The 15,008-nt window shown below is 36.7% G+C and overlaps 2 protein-coding genes across 2 annotated transcripts in view; one reads left to right on the top strand and one right to left on the bottom strand.

Annotated features, from left to right (window-relative positions):
* The window catches only part of LOC129364136 (protein kinase C-binding protein NELL1-like), a 201,828-nt gene that overhangs the window by 101,768 nt on the left and 85,052 nt on the right, over nucleotides 1-15,008 (top strand). The gene's annotated exons all lie outside the window — the stretch shown is intronic.
* Nucleotides 6,478-13,743, bottom strand: LOC129364137 (piggyBac transposable element-derived protein 4). Its single transcript, XM_055036588.1, has 2 exons — nucleotides 13,610-13,743; nucleotides 6,478-9,189 (listed from the first exon to the last, which is right to left on the bottom strand). Exons 1-2 carry the CDS (start codon nucleotides 13,735-13,737, stop codon nucleotides 7,149-7,151), a joined length of 2,169 nt encoding a protein of 722 aa, XP_054892563.1. The 5' UTR covers nucleotides 13,738-13,743; the 3' UTR covers nucleotides 6,478-7,148.

Below are 15,008 nucleotides of genomic sequence, written 5' to 3'. Positions count from 1 at the left end.
TGGCATAGCTGTTACCACTGGTTTCTAATCGGTTGGACCATTTGCATTTATTTTCTCAAATTGTAAATGGACTTACAGGGTGCATTCATCTAAGCTCTGCTGAATCAGACAAAAGCTCCTTTGCTTGTAAAGTCAAACTTATTTGGAGAGTTGTGAGTGTGCAATCAAACCCTGATGCAGCTCAAAAAAAAAAAAAAAAAACTAACTATGACCCACTTTGGGTGATTGAAATGCAGAACACTCCAACAGTGCATTGTGGGTAAACATAATCAATACAAATAGATATACAGTAAGCTATGGAGGAGAAATAGCTCACCAGCAGCGGTAGAGTGAGAACAATGCAACACCTCTGATAGAAAATGGTCTGGCAAAAATTTCTCAGTTTTTGCTGCTGGTAAGAACTTCCTGGAATTTGATATGGTTAGAATGAGGAGAAGTTCAGGAGAAAAAAACAAGAAATTTTATTGAACTGAAAAACAATATGGTTAAAGAAAAATGTTATGCAAACAGACTGGTTGATGTGTTCAGCTGCATTGCGAACCAGAAGCTGCTAACCTTAACCTCATTGAGTCTCCTATTAAGCCTGGTCCACTGGAGTGTTAGGCGTGAAAACAAACTTTGTTCTTTGGTCTGAAAATGTCCGTAATGAGAGCTGCAGTTAGGTTTGAACTTTTTTCACTTACACTGTAATTATCAAAAAGGAAAATGTGCTTTAAAATTATTGATTAATTTTACAGGTTCAAGTGTTATGGTGTTAGCTCAGCAGAAGGCCATCAATGACCAGACAGGAACCGGTTGCACAAATTTTTCCTAAAATGATTGAAACATAAATTCTGCCAGCCAGCAGATGGCTGCATTGAAAGGTTCAGTGTTAATAAAGAGCAGCTGGTGTTTTCGTCTGACCTTCATCTAATGAATGTCCTGCAGTGAGCAGAGAGTAAGTCCCCAATGACAAGTGTGCAACTCCTCTGATGGATGACATACAACTAGTGAAAAAAACATGCTCTCACAATGCACCAAGTCATGTTCAAGCACTGTAGTTTGATGTTCACTTTTCTGTCAGGCTCTTGAAACCAATTTTAAAAGTTTTCCATACATCCATCTATGTGACACATGCCTCACTTTTGTGTATGCTGCATGAATTTGGAAATAATTGAAAAACAACCTGGGAAAACTATGCTATAGCCAGTTGATATTTCCTTGTAAATTCAGACAGAGGCAATCTGCTAGTGCTTTGTGCACATTTTCTATTGCTGCTACTACAGATATGCATTTTCTTGTCTTTCTGCTGCTTTTAAAGAAATGATGTTATGTAAAATCATCTTACTTCATTCCCTCCTCAAAAAACATATCTGGAGAGTTCCTTGATGTTAAAGGCTTAACAGAGAAATGATGCTGTGATAATGCAAAGGAGGTGGAGTGAAAGACCGAAAGGCAGGATTTCAAGTTTGAAATTGCATCATGTTTGATATTTTTAGCATTTGAACAACTTAATATAACTTGGTCATGTGATTGTGGCATAAAATGACAGTTTTAAAATGATACTAATGTTTTAACTCGAGAAGAGTTCAGAAATCAATATTTGGTGGAATAACCATATGGTTTTCAATGGGGTTCAGTGCAGTTGTCTTCTCATTTTTTACAGAATAAAAAGTCAATACTAGATAAAGATAAATGGCTACAATAGCATGAAGAACATAACTACCATGCGGGGTAAGGATCTTGTGACTGATGAGTGTCAGAAAGGGTCTTTGAAGAAGAAGAAGAAGATGCCTAGCATTTGAGCAGCTGAATGACTTGATAATCGATCTCCTGGTCATTCACACATTGGTTCATTTAATGAGTCAGATAACAAACACAGTATCCTTTGCTCAGAGCTGTTGCCTTCATTAACAGCAGTAATGGTGTGTAATGATGTGATACAGTTTTATCCTGCCAGAGCACAGCAGCAGGGTGTTGACTTCTGGCACCATCAGCATAATGACGGCCACCAAGTATTGTCAGGACATATGCTGACCACCTGCTCTGGGGCTTTGATCAGGTTCAAACTGAATAATGTGCTCAGAAGTTTTTCAAAAGAAATTACTGACACTTTGTAGGATTTGGTATCTTCAGTGTCATAGCAGAGATTTGCCGAGCTTCTTCTTTTTCAGTTCCGACTTTTATGTTTTGTTTAATTTACTTCAGTCTCACTTCTTGTTGAGTTTTGCGTTCTTGCTTTCAATCGTATCAGGTTCTTGTATTGTTGTTTCACACATTTCTATGTATGTGATTTTCCAATGCATTCTGTAACTTAAAACTGCTTTACTTTATTTTGGGGTTGTCAGAGAAAAAGGGGCTAAATAGAAATTCAGATTATCCTTTAGATATATTTTTGTAGGAAAAAGGTTGTCTTCTTTTGTCCTTGCATTCTCTACATTGTATTAAAATTCTATTAAACAGAATCCAACTACATAATTTTTGTGTGAGATGTGGTTAAGGTATTGGATGAAAAATTTAAAATAAAAATCTACGTTACTCCTGCAGAAAATCCTGCAGGTTAAGCTAAAATCTGGAATTGTAAATATTAGAGATTAAATTTGGTAAATAAAATAATTTATTTAAGCAATTTGTACACTTATATAAGGTTTGAGTTTGCATTATCATAAACTATGAAATTATTTACACAGTGGTTAATACGCCAAACTCATTTGTTCCAAACGCTGTCTTGACCTTCAGTACAGTGTGAGAGCACATGCTGTCACACAGTATCACCTCCAATTGATATTTTTTCTTTCTCAAGGAAATGTTTTTCCACAAGAAATATGTTAAACACTATTGTGGTTCATACCGGCACATGTCAACACAACTGACTGGTAGAGCAGTAATGTGTAGAATGTCCTTCATTCTGTTCTGCAAGTACAGTTCAGTTGTGAGATTGAGAGGCTCTTCACGAAAGAAAAAAGCACAAGTCAGAACTTTCCTAAGCTTCACTGACAGCTTTGACAACCAAAAGAAGCTTTCAAAAGGGATTAAGCAGTGCGCGAAATAAGTTTCAACAAAGATCTGTTTTGTCTGTAGACATTACATTTTGCCACACGTTACTTATGCTGCTTTGTAGAAGACTATTAATCTCCTGTGAAATTAAACCAAAAGTTTGTCTTTGTGAATTCTCTGCTTTATGACTTGGGAAATGAGATTTAGCGCAGCAGCTTGAGAATTGCTCCCAATTTAACATTCAGGAGAAAGCCAAATAATGTCAGTGCCTGTGACTGGCAGATGGTTGAACAGTCTTGTTATCTGCAGACACAGGATATGTAATCACAGAAGGATTCTCACCTCCACCTGAGTGCTGCTTCTTTCTGCAAAGTCTCTTTGAACGTAGATATCAAGTTGTAAATCACAGCCATAATACTGCTGCAGTTGCCGCCTGGCAGTGAATGCATGAATCAGTTCAAGCTTCATGATCCTGACTTAACTAAGCTGCCACCACTTCCCTTGTTTTTTTATTGAAAGAGAACACACTTTAATTATTTTTGTGGTCAATAAAGCACAAGCTAAATGTAAAAAAAATTAAATACATAAGCTATTCTGCTGATAAACAGCAAGTTGGTTCATAACCAGTTGATGTTTGTATTTAGAGTATTCTAGGCAGGCCTGGGATGTAATTATGCAGTTTTGCCTAAAAATGCCATACTTCTTGAAAATTACATTTAGCCTTTTTAATTCCTATTAAACACTTAACCTGCTGAATGCGATCATTTTAAAATGCTAAACATGTTTGCTTGGCAATGATCCAGTAAGACCTCTGCCCTCTCTACTCGGCTTTAAATAACAGACACTCAAGAAAGGAAGCAGCCAGATTGCTCTGTAATTTCTTTATTTTTGATTAAACTCCTTATAAAAATGTACAGTGTCAAAAAAGTCAACAGAAAGTATAAAATAGGACTATAATATTGTACATGTTGCTAAAAGTACAACTTTCACTGAAATAGCTTATAAAAACATGCACATATAAACACATTCTACCTCTACCTTTCTACCTTCATAACTGTTTATAGAAAATATGTAGAAGAAATTTAAAGAGATAAAATTAGCACTCATAATGGCAGAGACAAATTACCTCATTCAAAATAAAGAATACACTTAAAACACTAACTCTTGTATCATGGAAGTATCGGAAAAAAAATTTCCATATTGTTTTTACATATTTAATTTATTTTTAAAAAATGAAAGAAAAAAAAGCCATATGAAATGTAAACTCAAATGATACTTGAGGGTTATTATGACTCCATATTTCTATGAGCTTGATATATTTCTGTGAGAACGCCTGCTCAAATAATAAAAATAATTTTAAAAAATCTTTCCAATATAGGGACCTTTCCAATATCACAAGTGTATTTTCTTTTTCTCTTTATAAGTCTTGAAAGCACAAATAGTCAATGAATATAGTTTTGTGTGAGTAATGTTATGAAGGACATACTGTAAATTAGTGATCCTGTGGTTTAAAATTAAACAATCTCTTTGTGGATATGTCTAGCTCAAGAGTTGGCTTCACACAAAAGCTGTGAAGCCAACACACAGCTTTTCAAATTGCTCGTATGGAAATTTTAAAAAAAGTTACATAACACTCCAGATGCAGCACATCATTATTTTACGTACTTGGTGCCACAGAATCATGTTTCTAAAGCATTTCTACCAATGTGTCAAAATCCTCTCAGCACATTGCAGTGAAGCTGCTCTATTATTTGTCCAGTGCTCACAAAAAAAATAACATTATGCACATAAACATTGAAAACAACTATACTACTTCTGCACAAGAACTGAGGTCCTAAGAATCTAACTCAGTACAGCTGCACATACACACATGTAAATAGGAACATTGGAAATTCAAGTATGTTGTCCTGAAATCAGGTTTGGTCCATATAGTACAAACTTGTTCTGAAATGTTTTCCTTCACATTATGACATTTTTTCATATATATAAAAAAGGAAATTCATTTAAAGTCCCTTTCAGTTATTTCACTGTGAAAGTAATTCTGTTCCCATACTACAATTTCCAAGCACAGATAAGTCCCTTGAACATGCACAAGTACACTACTGTGGAAGCTTTAAAGATTTCTCCACATTCTTAGAAAAACACACACACACTACTTTAATAAAAAACGCAGCAAGTTGAAGCTCTTACTGCAACTAGTTAAAATATTATTTGTTTTTTTATAAATTATGCCAGCCTTTAGTTTTTCAAGCCAAAGTCCAAACAACCAATAAATGACACAAACACAATTAAGTTTAATAATTAACTAGTGATCTAGAGTTGTATGCTGAAGTTAACTGCTTACCATTTCTACAGGAGAGTCAGAAATTGCTCACCAATTTATAACAGAAGAAAAAACCTCTTAATATATATCTGAAACTATATTCTTATTGTAGTTTTTTTAGTAGATCACATAATCATGTATCTTGGGACGTTGGTGTAAAATTACTAGCTCAAGGTTTTACACCGAGCTTCTAATATTATGTGCCATCCAGATTGAGACTTTACAAAAACATATTTTTTTATTATTTTTGGTAGTTTTCAATCTAACCAGTTTTATATTTATGCTTTTGCTCTTTAGGTGATTTTTCTTGCTGCAATATTCACCATATGCTAATTAGATACCTAAACAACACTTGTTTGGTTTTGAAATCATGTCCAAATGTGTATGCTTGACAGATACTTCAGAATATGTAAGTCAATGCATAAAGCAGAGTACTTGACTAATTTAAAAGAAATTACTGCCATGCATTTCACGTATCTGTAGCAAACTTTAATTTTTACAGTTTTTAGATTACTTAGTGGACATTTTTTATTTGGGTATTGTTACTTAAAGAGCCTCTTTTAGAATGATTTAACAGGAGGCCTATTTTTCCAGGGCAAACTGAGCTGTCGATGCAAAAAAGTGATCTACATGAATACCTCTGGTGCTTTGATTGCACTCCTTACTCAGACTTTTGTTCGAGCTAAGACAAAGTAGCACAGAAATGTTTTTAAAAGCAATGTTGTAGTCTACAAGTAGGATGTGGAATAAATGTGAAGAAAAATATGTGCCATAGACTAACTTTTTAAAGTCTGCATTATCAAAATTCAATACAGATGTCAATACAGTACAATGTTGTGATACAGTGGCAAAACAATGCCGTATGTACTTTTCAAGTTGTTGTCAGGGTCCACAGTAGTATTCAACCTCAGTGTGTCAAAGTCCATATTTACATATTTGAATACTACCTGAGAGCAAAGTAGCTTCATGCCTAACCCGAGGTAAGATATCAAGAAATACTCTAAAGCTGTGAGAAATTTACAGTTAAAGGAAGTTCACATTATCGAGCAGTGGTGATGTAATTTCAGGCTTCATGGATCACTGATCAAAATAAAAAAATAGTGTATACTGACAAACCCCTGTCCTAATAAAAGTGAAGGCTTGTTTGGATGTTAACTTATTGCAGAAATGTGCTCATATTACAGTTTTCAGTATAAAATTCTAAGCTTCTCACTCTGTTATTAAAATTACAGCAGTTGTGCTATCACCTTAAAACGCATTGTGACAGGTTACAATTTATATCATTTAATCTTCCTAAGAGAAAATGGTGCATGTCTGATAAAGGTCAAAGATCACCAAATTAACACCCTTGTAGAGAGAAAAAGCAAGAGTGCTGCCCCATTAAGTGTTGCTTCTAATTTAGGCATCAAGTACAAATGTCCTCTTGAGATGAAAGAGGATTTCTGATGAATGTTCCTTTCTAAAGTCAATATGTAGCAATAAAATATGTAAATTTCTTCCAGTTTCTGATTTTAGGCTACATGAATAACTCATACTATGAATGCATCGATACTAAAGATGAAGTAAAAAACTTCAAATTTTGAGGTGTATCTATCCTAAGAATTACAACTTTACGCTTTCTGTAAGTGGGGAAGCACGAAAAATCAGCAGTGCTTCATATTCTTGCTTTCCTCATATTAGTTTGTGAGGACATTATCTAAATAACTGTTTAAGTATGCTACTTAACCGTAAACAATACTACTAGGTAACGCTTTGTATTCTTGGATGGGTTTTTCAAAAAAGACCAAAAATGTAAGAATGAGGGTAAACTAATGCTAAAGATGTACCTGTTACTCACTTTTGTCCATTATTAGACACAGATGCTATTGCTTCTGTGCCATTTACTATAGCAGTTTCTTAGAGTTGTGAAACAAAGTGTCTTGTGACAAGTGCTGCAGTAGACAGGTGATTTTCTCTTGCAGACCACACATGACCTCCTTCCAGCGGTGGCCCGATTTCTGGAGGCCACATTGCTCATTTGTTCAAAAAAGTAAGCAGGCAGGTGCCCTAAACCTGGGGCATCACACTCTGAAACAGCTGCCTCACCAGTGGAAGTATTCTGGCTGATTTCCACAGGGCAGAAAGGAGCCGAGCCAAGCACCACATCAGAAAAGGACGACGGTGGCACTGTGTTTAATGCACCAGGCTTGATTTTCATTGGAGGCACAGCGGGCATTCCAAATGGAAAGATGGAGAGCATAAGGTTTTGTGGGCCTGACCGGCGTGGAGTAGAGCCTATCTGAGCCAGGGACAAAATGAGTTTCTCCCTGAAGAGTTTCTGTGTACCTGTTGGTCGATTTTGCATTTTGCACATTTCTTTGTGGAGGATGAAGGCATTTACTGTTGCTATGTCAACAAAGTGGTAGAACAGAGTTTTGTACCATCTCTGTGTCTTGTGAAGGACATTGTAATAGCCAATAAGTGCATCGGATAAGTCAACACCTCCCATGTGCTTGTTGTAGTCTTTGACACAACCTGGAATGGGAACATGCTTTACTGTCCACTGTCCGTCTTTGTTTTTCACTTTTCGCTTTGCCATATCATTGCTGTAAGCTTTGTGCATAGTGGTGCACATTGTTACCTCTCTGGTGTCAAACCACTTAACAAACAACAGATTCCCTTTTCTGATCCACCTAATGGTTCCTCTGGGTGTTTTGTCCGGCATGTTGTTTGGTTTTTCTTTGGGATAACCTGCTATGTTGGAGCGAATAGTGCCACAGGCCCAGATTTTCCTTTTAAGAAGGTCAAGAAACAGAGCTGGACTAGTGTAAAAGTTGTCAACATAGAGCTTGTAGCCTTTGCCTAGAAAAGGAATGTTCAGTAGTCTCATCACAGCATCATAGCTTATCCCCTTCCCTGTGGGTTCCCCATCTTTTCCGACATAAACAAAAAAATTCAAGGTGTAGCCACATATTGAGTCTGCCAACACATAGAGCTTAAATCCCCATTTTGTTGGCTTATTTCTGCTGTACTGTTTAAATCCAAACCTTGCTTTGCTCGCCACCATTCGTTCATCTATAGAGATGTGCTGGTGTGGGTGAAAGTGAGTGTGACAGGCTTCCAGAATCTGCTCATACAGTGGCTTTATCTTAAAGAGTCTGTCATAACCCAGTGTTCCCTTCTTTTGATCATTAGCTGCTTCCTTAGTGGGATCATTCATATGCAGGCTGCGGGATATGGCAAGGAAACGTCTGCAAGGCATGACAGAAGCAGGAAATGGCAGACTGAATAGTGTAGATCCTCTCCAGAACTCTTTCAGAGTTTTCAGTGGTACAATGCCCATGTAAAGGACAAGGCAGATGTAAGAATACATGTCTGCTGCTGTAACAGGCACCCAGCTTTCCCTCTGGCCTTGGCATTTCTTCTCCCCATATGTATTAGTATTTCTTACCAGCGTATCTATTACTGTAGTAGTGAAGAACAGCTGAAACAGCTCAAGTGGTGTGTAACTTGCTGTTCTGTTCAGCTGAGGACCTACATCCCTCTGTGGTCGGAACCGTGCCTGAGGAGGCTCGGCATCTTCCTCATCAATATTTCGCCAGCGGTCGCCATCATCTCCATCGTTGTCTGGCCCTAAGTCTCGTCTTTGGCGCTTCCTGCTCTGAGTGTTCCTGCCTGGACTGAAGAGTCTCTTACGAGAATTGCGAGATGAGGAGTGATTTTTGGGTGTAGTTGCATTGTTGACCTTCTTTCTACAAGTGCGTCTCCCCTCCCATGTCTTGGATCCAGTCGTCAGTGGCGATGACAGTGGAGAGGCATATACAGAGCGACATTGCCTTTTCGAAGCTCTTCTCTTTGCAGGGCTACAATTCCACTCAGCAGCTGAACTCTCCTCATCAGTGAAGACTTTTCTGTACAGGAAGGAGATGGACAAGGGTTAATGATATACAAGGTAATAACTGTTCTTTGAACAAAGCTGGAACATCATCAGACAATTTATAACCATGTTCCAACCCACCAGTTTAAAATAATAAGAGAAAACATATTATATTATTACCTCTTGCAGATGTTGCATTGAGTATCAGTATTGACAAGAGCCCTACATGTATGCTGTAGGTTTGGGCCAGCTGCCAAGGTATATCAAAGGTGTAACATTTTACTTATTTGAACTACTAATACATTATAGATTTCCTAACATCAAAAGATATTTAAGCTGTGTTCATAAACATAGCTTATGTAAAAAGCTCATACTTTTCCAGACTTAGCTCTACAGAGTTTCTAAAACTTATCCAAAAAATATATAGATATGATAGGCGGATGGACAACCAGGTGGGTGGTTATAGGTAAGCGAAGATTTTTTTTTGTTGACACTCTCAACAATAAGTTTTTTTTACTTTAAAAAATGCTATATGCAGTTGGTATATGAATCGACAGCAACAATAAAGTTTTAACATCAATGTTACAGTTCAAAATTTATTTTATCAGGGTTTGAAAGATAGATTTTTGTGTGTGTGTGTGACTTAATGCCATGACACCAAACCCCAGTGTTTTTAATTCAGCTTACAAGCCCATGCCTATCATGTTGTTCATAATTTCAACCTCTTCCTCTGCAGTCTCTTGGAATCGCTCCAGCAGTGCATGTTATAAAAGTAAAACAAACACTCTCTGTAAAGTCCACATTGTATTAAACAGTAACAGTTGGCACGTTGTCTGACTAAGACCTAAATGGATATGACATTTATCGTCCCTCATTTCTCCTGGAAAAACTTGAGAGCCTACACTTGACAAACAGGTTTGATTATGTATATCACAGAGCCATTCCTGTGAAGCTGTTCACTCTGTAATGAGCAGTTAAGATTAGGTTGGAGTAAGAGGCATGTCTCCTTGAGGCCCAATAATATGAACAAGATATATTAATTCTTGTATTGTAAAGCTCAAGGTTATTATTATTTTTTTTTCCTCCAACAGCTGTGTAGATTAGCCGACTGAATAAAAAAAATATCTAAGAGATAAAGTTTCAAAAACACATTAAAAATTAACTGTAAATATGAATCAGAAGGAGTATAAATATTTTGAGACCATAATACTGAATATGGTTGAGGAATCGAGAACTGTATGTAATATTATGTCATAGTGTTTATGCAACCAGACTGCATGGTTGAATCTTTAACCCTTCAGCTCTGCAGTAAGAAGCCCTGAGTTCAAATTATGTTCTTTCTATTTAGAGCTTGGATGGTTTTCCCTCTAGTTTTCTAAAATTTGAAGAACATAGATATTAAATGAACTGGTCACTCTAAATTGTAAGAGTACTACATGTATTGGAACCTGATTGAACCATCACTGTAGATGGTTAACAGTCAGGTAAGGACTAACAGTCAGGTAGTCCTGCTTTAGATGTGAACCATCTTAAGCAGTCTAGACACTGAAAAAGGTCTGCTTTGCATCTCACCACTGCATTTTAAGTTACTTACTACAGAAACAAACGGACATCTGAAGTACCTGAAGAGAAAACACCTGCTGTATGAATCAAGCTTGTCCGCAGCTGCCAATAGGTGTTGTTTATTTTCCTAAATGAGTGATAATTTGTCATGTTACAGATGTACAATGAGGCATATTTTGGCTGATATAATGCCTACCAACTAATCATAGTGACTGGCTGGCAGAGTATTGAGTAATAGTGTATCGGTTGTGTGAAAAATTAATACTGTAATATTTACTGATAGGTAAGCATCAAAAATAAATAATTAAATAGCAGTGTACTTTTACTATTTACAATAAGATAAGCCTGCAGAACTCAATGTACAAACTGAAAGTGCTACTTCGATTGCAGCAGGGTCATCGGCTTTCAAATTATGTCCTTCCTCCCAGATCCTACTTCACAAAAATGGTGGCGAAAATGTATGAAGAAGTCAAAGACAAGTTTAAAAACACCCTAAAAGAGACAAAAGGCACAAATATTTGGAGGCATAACAGTTTCTTGGGGAGGACTGGAAAATGGAGTTCCACAGTATGGCAACAATGCTACTGGAAGAAAAGCACACAGCAGCAAATATTGCAGAGTGGTTTGACATTCTACAGGAGAAAGTCATAACCGTCGTCCATGACAATAGTGCTGATACTGTAGCAGCAGTGAAAGTTTCGGCAGAAAAGCATAAGTGGACATTTATGCGATCTGTGATGCATACCCTGAACGTGACAATGCTAAAAGCTCTGAAGAGAACCAGAGCTTTCAGTTTGGTGTGTGGCTGCTGCAAAATGTCTTGTTGAAGATTTTTTTAAAAATGTGCACTATGATGTAGAAGCAGCAGAAAATGGGCACAGCATCAATATGCAAAGGGCAACATGGACTTAGATTTATTATGACATTTTGTGGCACTATTGTAATAACAATAACTTCAACATTACTATTTATTACTTCATTTTTAGATATCTGTATGACTGTGACAGCAATCAGCACCACAAACACAGATAGTGCAATTGAAAAACATAACTATTTGTAACATCTCACTTTAGGACAAACAAGTGATTTGTATTGCTAAACTGTATGCAATAAATTAATTTAATCATATTTTCAAATTTATTGGTATTTATTGATACTGTCATTGAACAAGGTAAAGAAATTGGTAAAAATGGCAATTGTGACAATACAGTTTTTTGGGGTTTTTTTTAAACATCATTAATTGAAATGTATTTCTTTTCATGAATTTATCTTAAGCAATTTATCACAATAAATGATAATACGATAAATACCTACCCCTACTGTCCAGACAGTTGAAGCAAAGATGGCCGATACCTTCTGCATTCTCTGAGCTAGCACTGACGCCAAAAGGAAAATGCGTACCTCATTTTTAAGACAGAGCAGTGGAATGTTATTGAAGAGGTAAGCAACACTCTTGAGCCTTTTGAAAAAGCAACAATGTTCCTCAGTGGACAAGACTACGTTTCTCTGTACACAAACATAACTCATGCATAACCTCCAGAAGTCCATACAGGCCCAGGTTTTTCAAGACTGCACCTGCCCAGTCATACCAAACTGATGTGAAAACATAAATCACAACAAGATGGGAAGGACTTTTTATGCATCAAGCTCAATCCCCAAATACTGTCCTACTTACTGCTGCTTTACATCCAAGATTTAAGAAACTTAATCTCCTTCTCCCTGATGAAGCCTTTACGATCCAAAGCATGTCCAAATGTATGTATTTGGGGTTATTTATATAAATTTATTTATGTAAAATCTACCTTACTACACTGGGTTATATGCTGAATTTGTTAATATTCAACCATTACTTCTTACTGTTTGGGAAATTCTTACTTGTCCTTTACATATGCAAATACTAAAGTATGTCACTTTTTGCAATCTCCCTTGATAATATCTAAAAATTATAAGCTTAGATACAACCCTATAAACTATCCAAATAGATAAAAATAAAGCTTGGATAATAATACCATACATTCAGATCAAATCAAAATTTTATTTTCTGTATTATTATTATTATTATTATTATTATTATTTTATTATTATTATTATTAAAGTCCACGTAAAACCATCTGGAGTATTCTGTTCACAGCATTGGGCTGCTGTTTCACCCAATCTCACCTTCTTATCTCCTCCATGATAATACATGCTGACTAACCGAATCAGTGCATCTTACTCTTATCTTTTTATGCAGCTAATGGGAAATGCATTCATTTTGAGATCTTATTTATGAATTTATTAAGATAGAAGATTAAAAACACACCGAAACTCATTTGTTGGTTGTAGTATTTATGTAACCTACAGCTGTTTTAAGGACGCGTTTTTCCCCCAGGTTAAAGTAACGCATTCAAATGCACATCAAAATCTGTTCTCTCTTCGATGCCTCTCGTTATAACAACCATCCTTCACTGCGTGCATCTGTGCACTGCAGATGAGGGTAGATCTTGTTTATTAAGCGGAACCAATCCATCCACATCGATGCGGGGGCCACATGCGCTTTTCCTGCAGGTCTCTATGCGCAACTAAGTGCAGGACAAAAGGAGTTGCAAGTGCACAAAGAGCTTGCACTTCCGCGCAGTTCGATAAAGAACCACGACGAAGTTCTCAGTAACCGAACCGTTCTGGACAACTTTGGCTGAACCAGTAGCCCCCCACTGCTGAAATCCCCAAATGTTTGAGTGGAAAAAAAAAAAAAAAAATGACAATCCCTCTGCCGTGCATTTCGGCTCCGCCCTGCAAACTAACTGGTCATCACTCTACAAATTTGTGTTTGTTTTTGCAATTGCACAATTCATAATGTGCAAGACCGCAATAAGCCCACACACAGCTTTTTGCATATGTGAAAAACTCACTTTCCTGATCCGGGGCCCAGACCCCTGGGAACGTAGTCCTTGTCCAGGCTGCTGTGGCTGCTGTCGCTCTCTGAGTCCCCATCTGTCTGGAGCTGCTCAAGCTCATCCTCAGACTCTGCAAGTCGCATTTCTAGTATCTGTTCAGGTAAACCTGTTGTTACTTTAAGAAACTCTGAGATGTGTAACCTTTGCTTTCGGGTTTGCGGTCTATGAATAGTAAGTACACGCCCCGCTCTACGGTGGAAAGTGATTCCTATCTACCAGCCTGAGGCCAGATGGGCTTCCCTTCTTCTCGTTACCATATATGGACATAGATTCTTCCGTGTGGAGTTTTCACCGACTTTAACTTTGAAAAGTAAAATAAAACGATGGTCGGTTTATTAAGTCCAATTTTCTGGTACTAATTACCGAAGAGGCGAGTTTAAAATAAATGAATAAATAAATAAATAAATAAATAAATAAATAAAAAACTCCCTCTTGGGGTAAACGATGCATTAAGAAAAAGTGACAATTTAATAACATGCCCTACAAAGGTGTGTGTGTATATATGTACATAATTTTCTTAATCCATTATCAATACTTTTTTTTTTATGAATAGTGTCACATTTAGTGTACAATATGTAAGAAAAAGTTGTAATTTCTAATAATTATGATAGGCTATTAAAAAATAATAAAAAAATTCTAGAAGTCTTCAACTGATATGTGTGCAAACTGTATGTTTGTAGGCAATGCATATGTTGTGGGTGCTGTTTGAGCAGGAGTATTTTTTTAAAGCAGTGTATCAGATATCTTCTACTAATCTTATAATGTTTTTTCATTTGCTTGTTTGCCCAAGTGGTTTCTCAGGGGACTAACCTCACCATTCAAACAGCAGACCCCATTGAAGAAGCTGAATAATTGCTTATTTTTCAGCCCAAACCTTACACACTTATGTAACAGTGTGGTTACATAGATTTAAAAAAAATAATAAAAAAAAGTGCAGTCATTTTGATTGCATATCATCAAATACATTTTTTGAAGCTTCCAGAGTTCAACAAAGTGTGCAAGCAGTGTACTTGTAAAAGCTGCTCAGTTTTTCTGTTTACAGATGGAGTCATGCTCAGCTGATGAATTATTCAGCCTGTCACAGCTGTGGGTTCAAAATTTGGAGAGTATAAAGGCCCCATTTCACTCACATTTCTGTCTTATGAGGTTTTGTTTTTCATTGCACGTCCCAAGACGCTGTAAGTGTTCTTCATTACTTATTTACGGGAAAATTCTGCTTTGCGCACATTTTGCAGGGAGGTGGAGCTCTGGTGCTAATTCTGGTCAGAACCTGCAGGTTGATGGGTTGCGTAGAAGAGTCGCAATTTATGTAGAATGAAAACCAAATTATCTTTGATTCAACACATTTCTTTTC

Source organism: Poeciliopsis prolifica, unplaced genomic scaffold (genome assembly GCF_027474105.1).
Source record: "Poeciliopsis prolifica strain line A6 unplaced genomic scaffold, Auburn_PproV2 SCAFFOLD011, whole genome shotgun sequence".
Taxonomy (NCBI): Eukaryota; Metazoa; Chordata; class Actinopteri; order Cyprinodontiformes; family Poeciliidae; genus Poeciliopsis; species Poeciliopsis prolifica.
The sequence above is the reverse complement of the archived record's forward strand: the minus strand, read 5'-3'. Positions and strand labels throughout refer to the sequence as shown.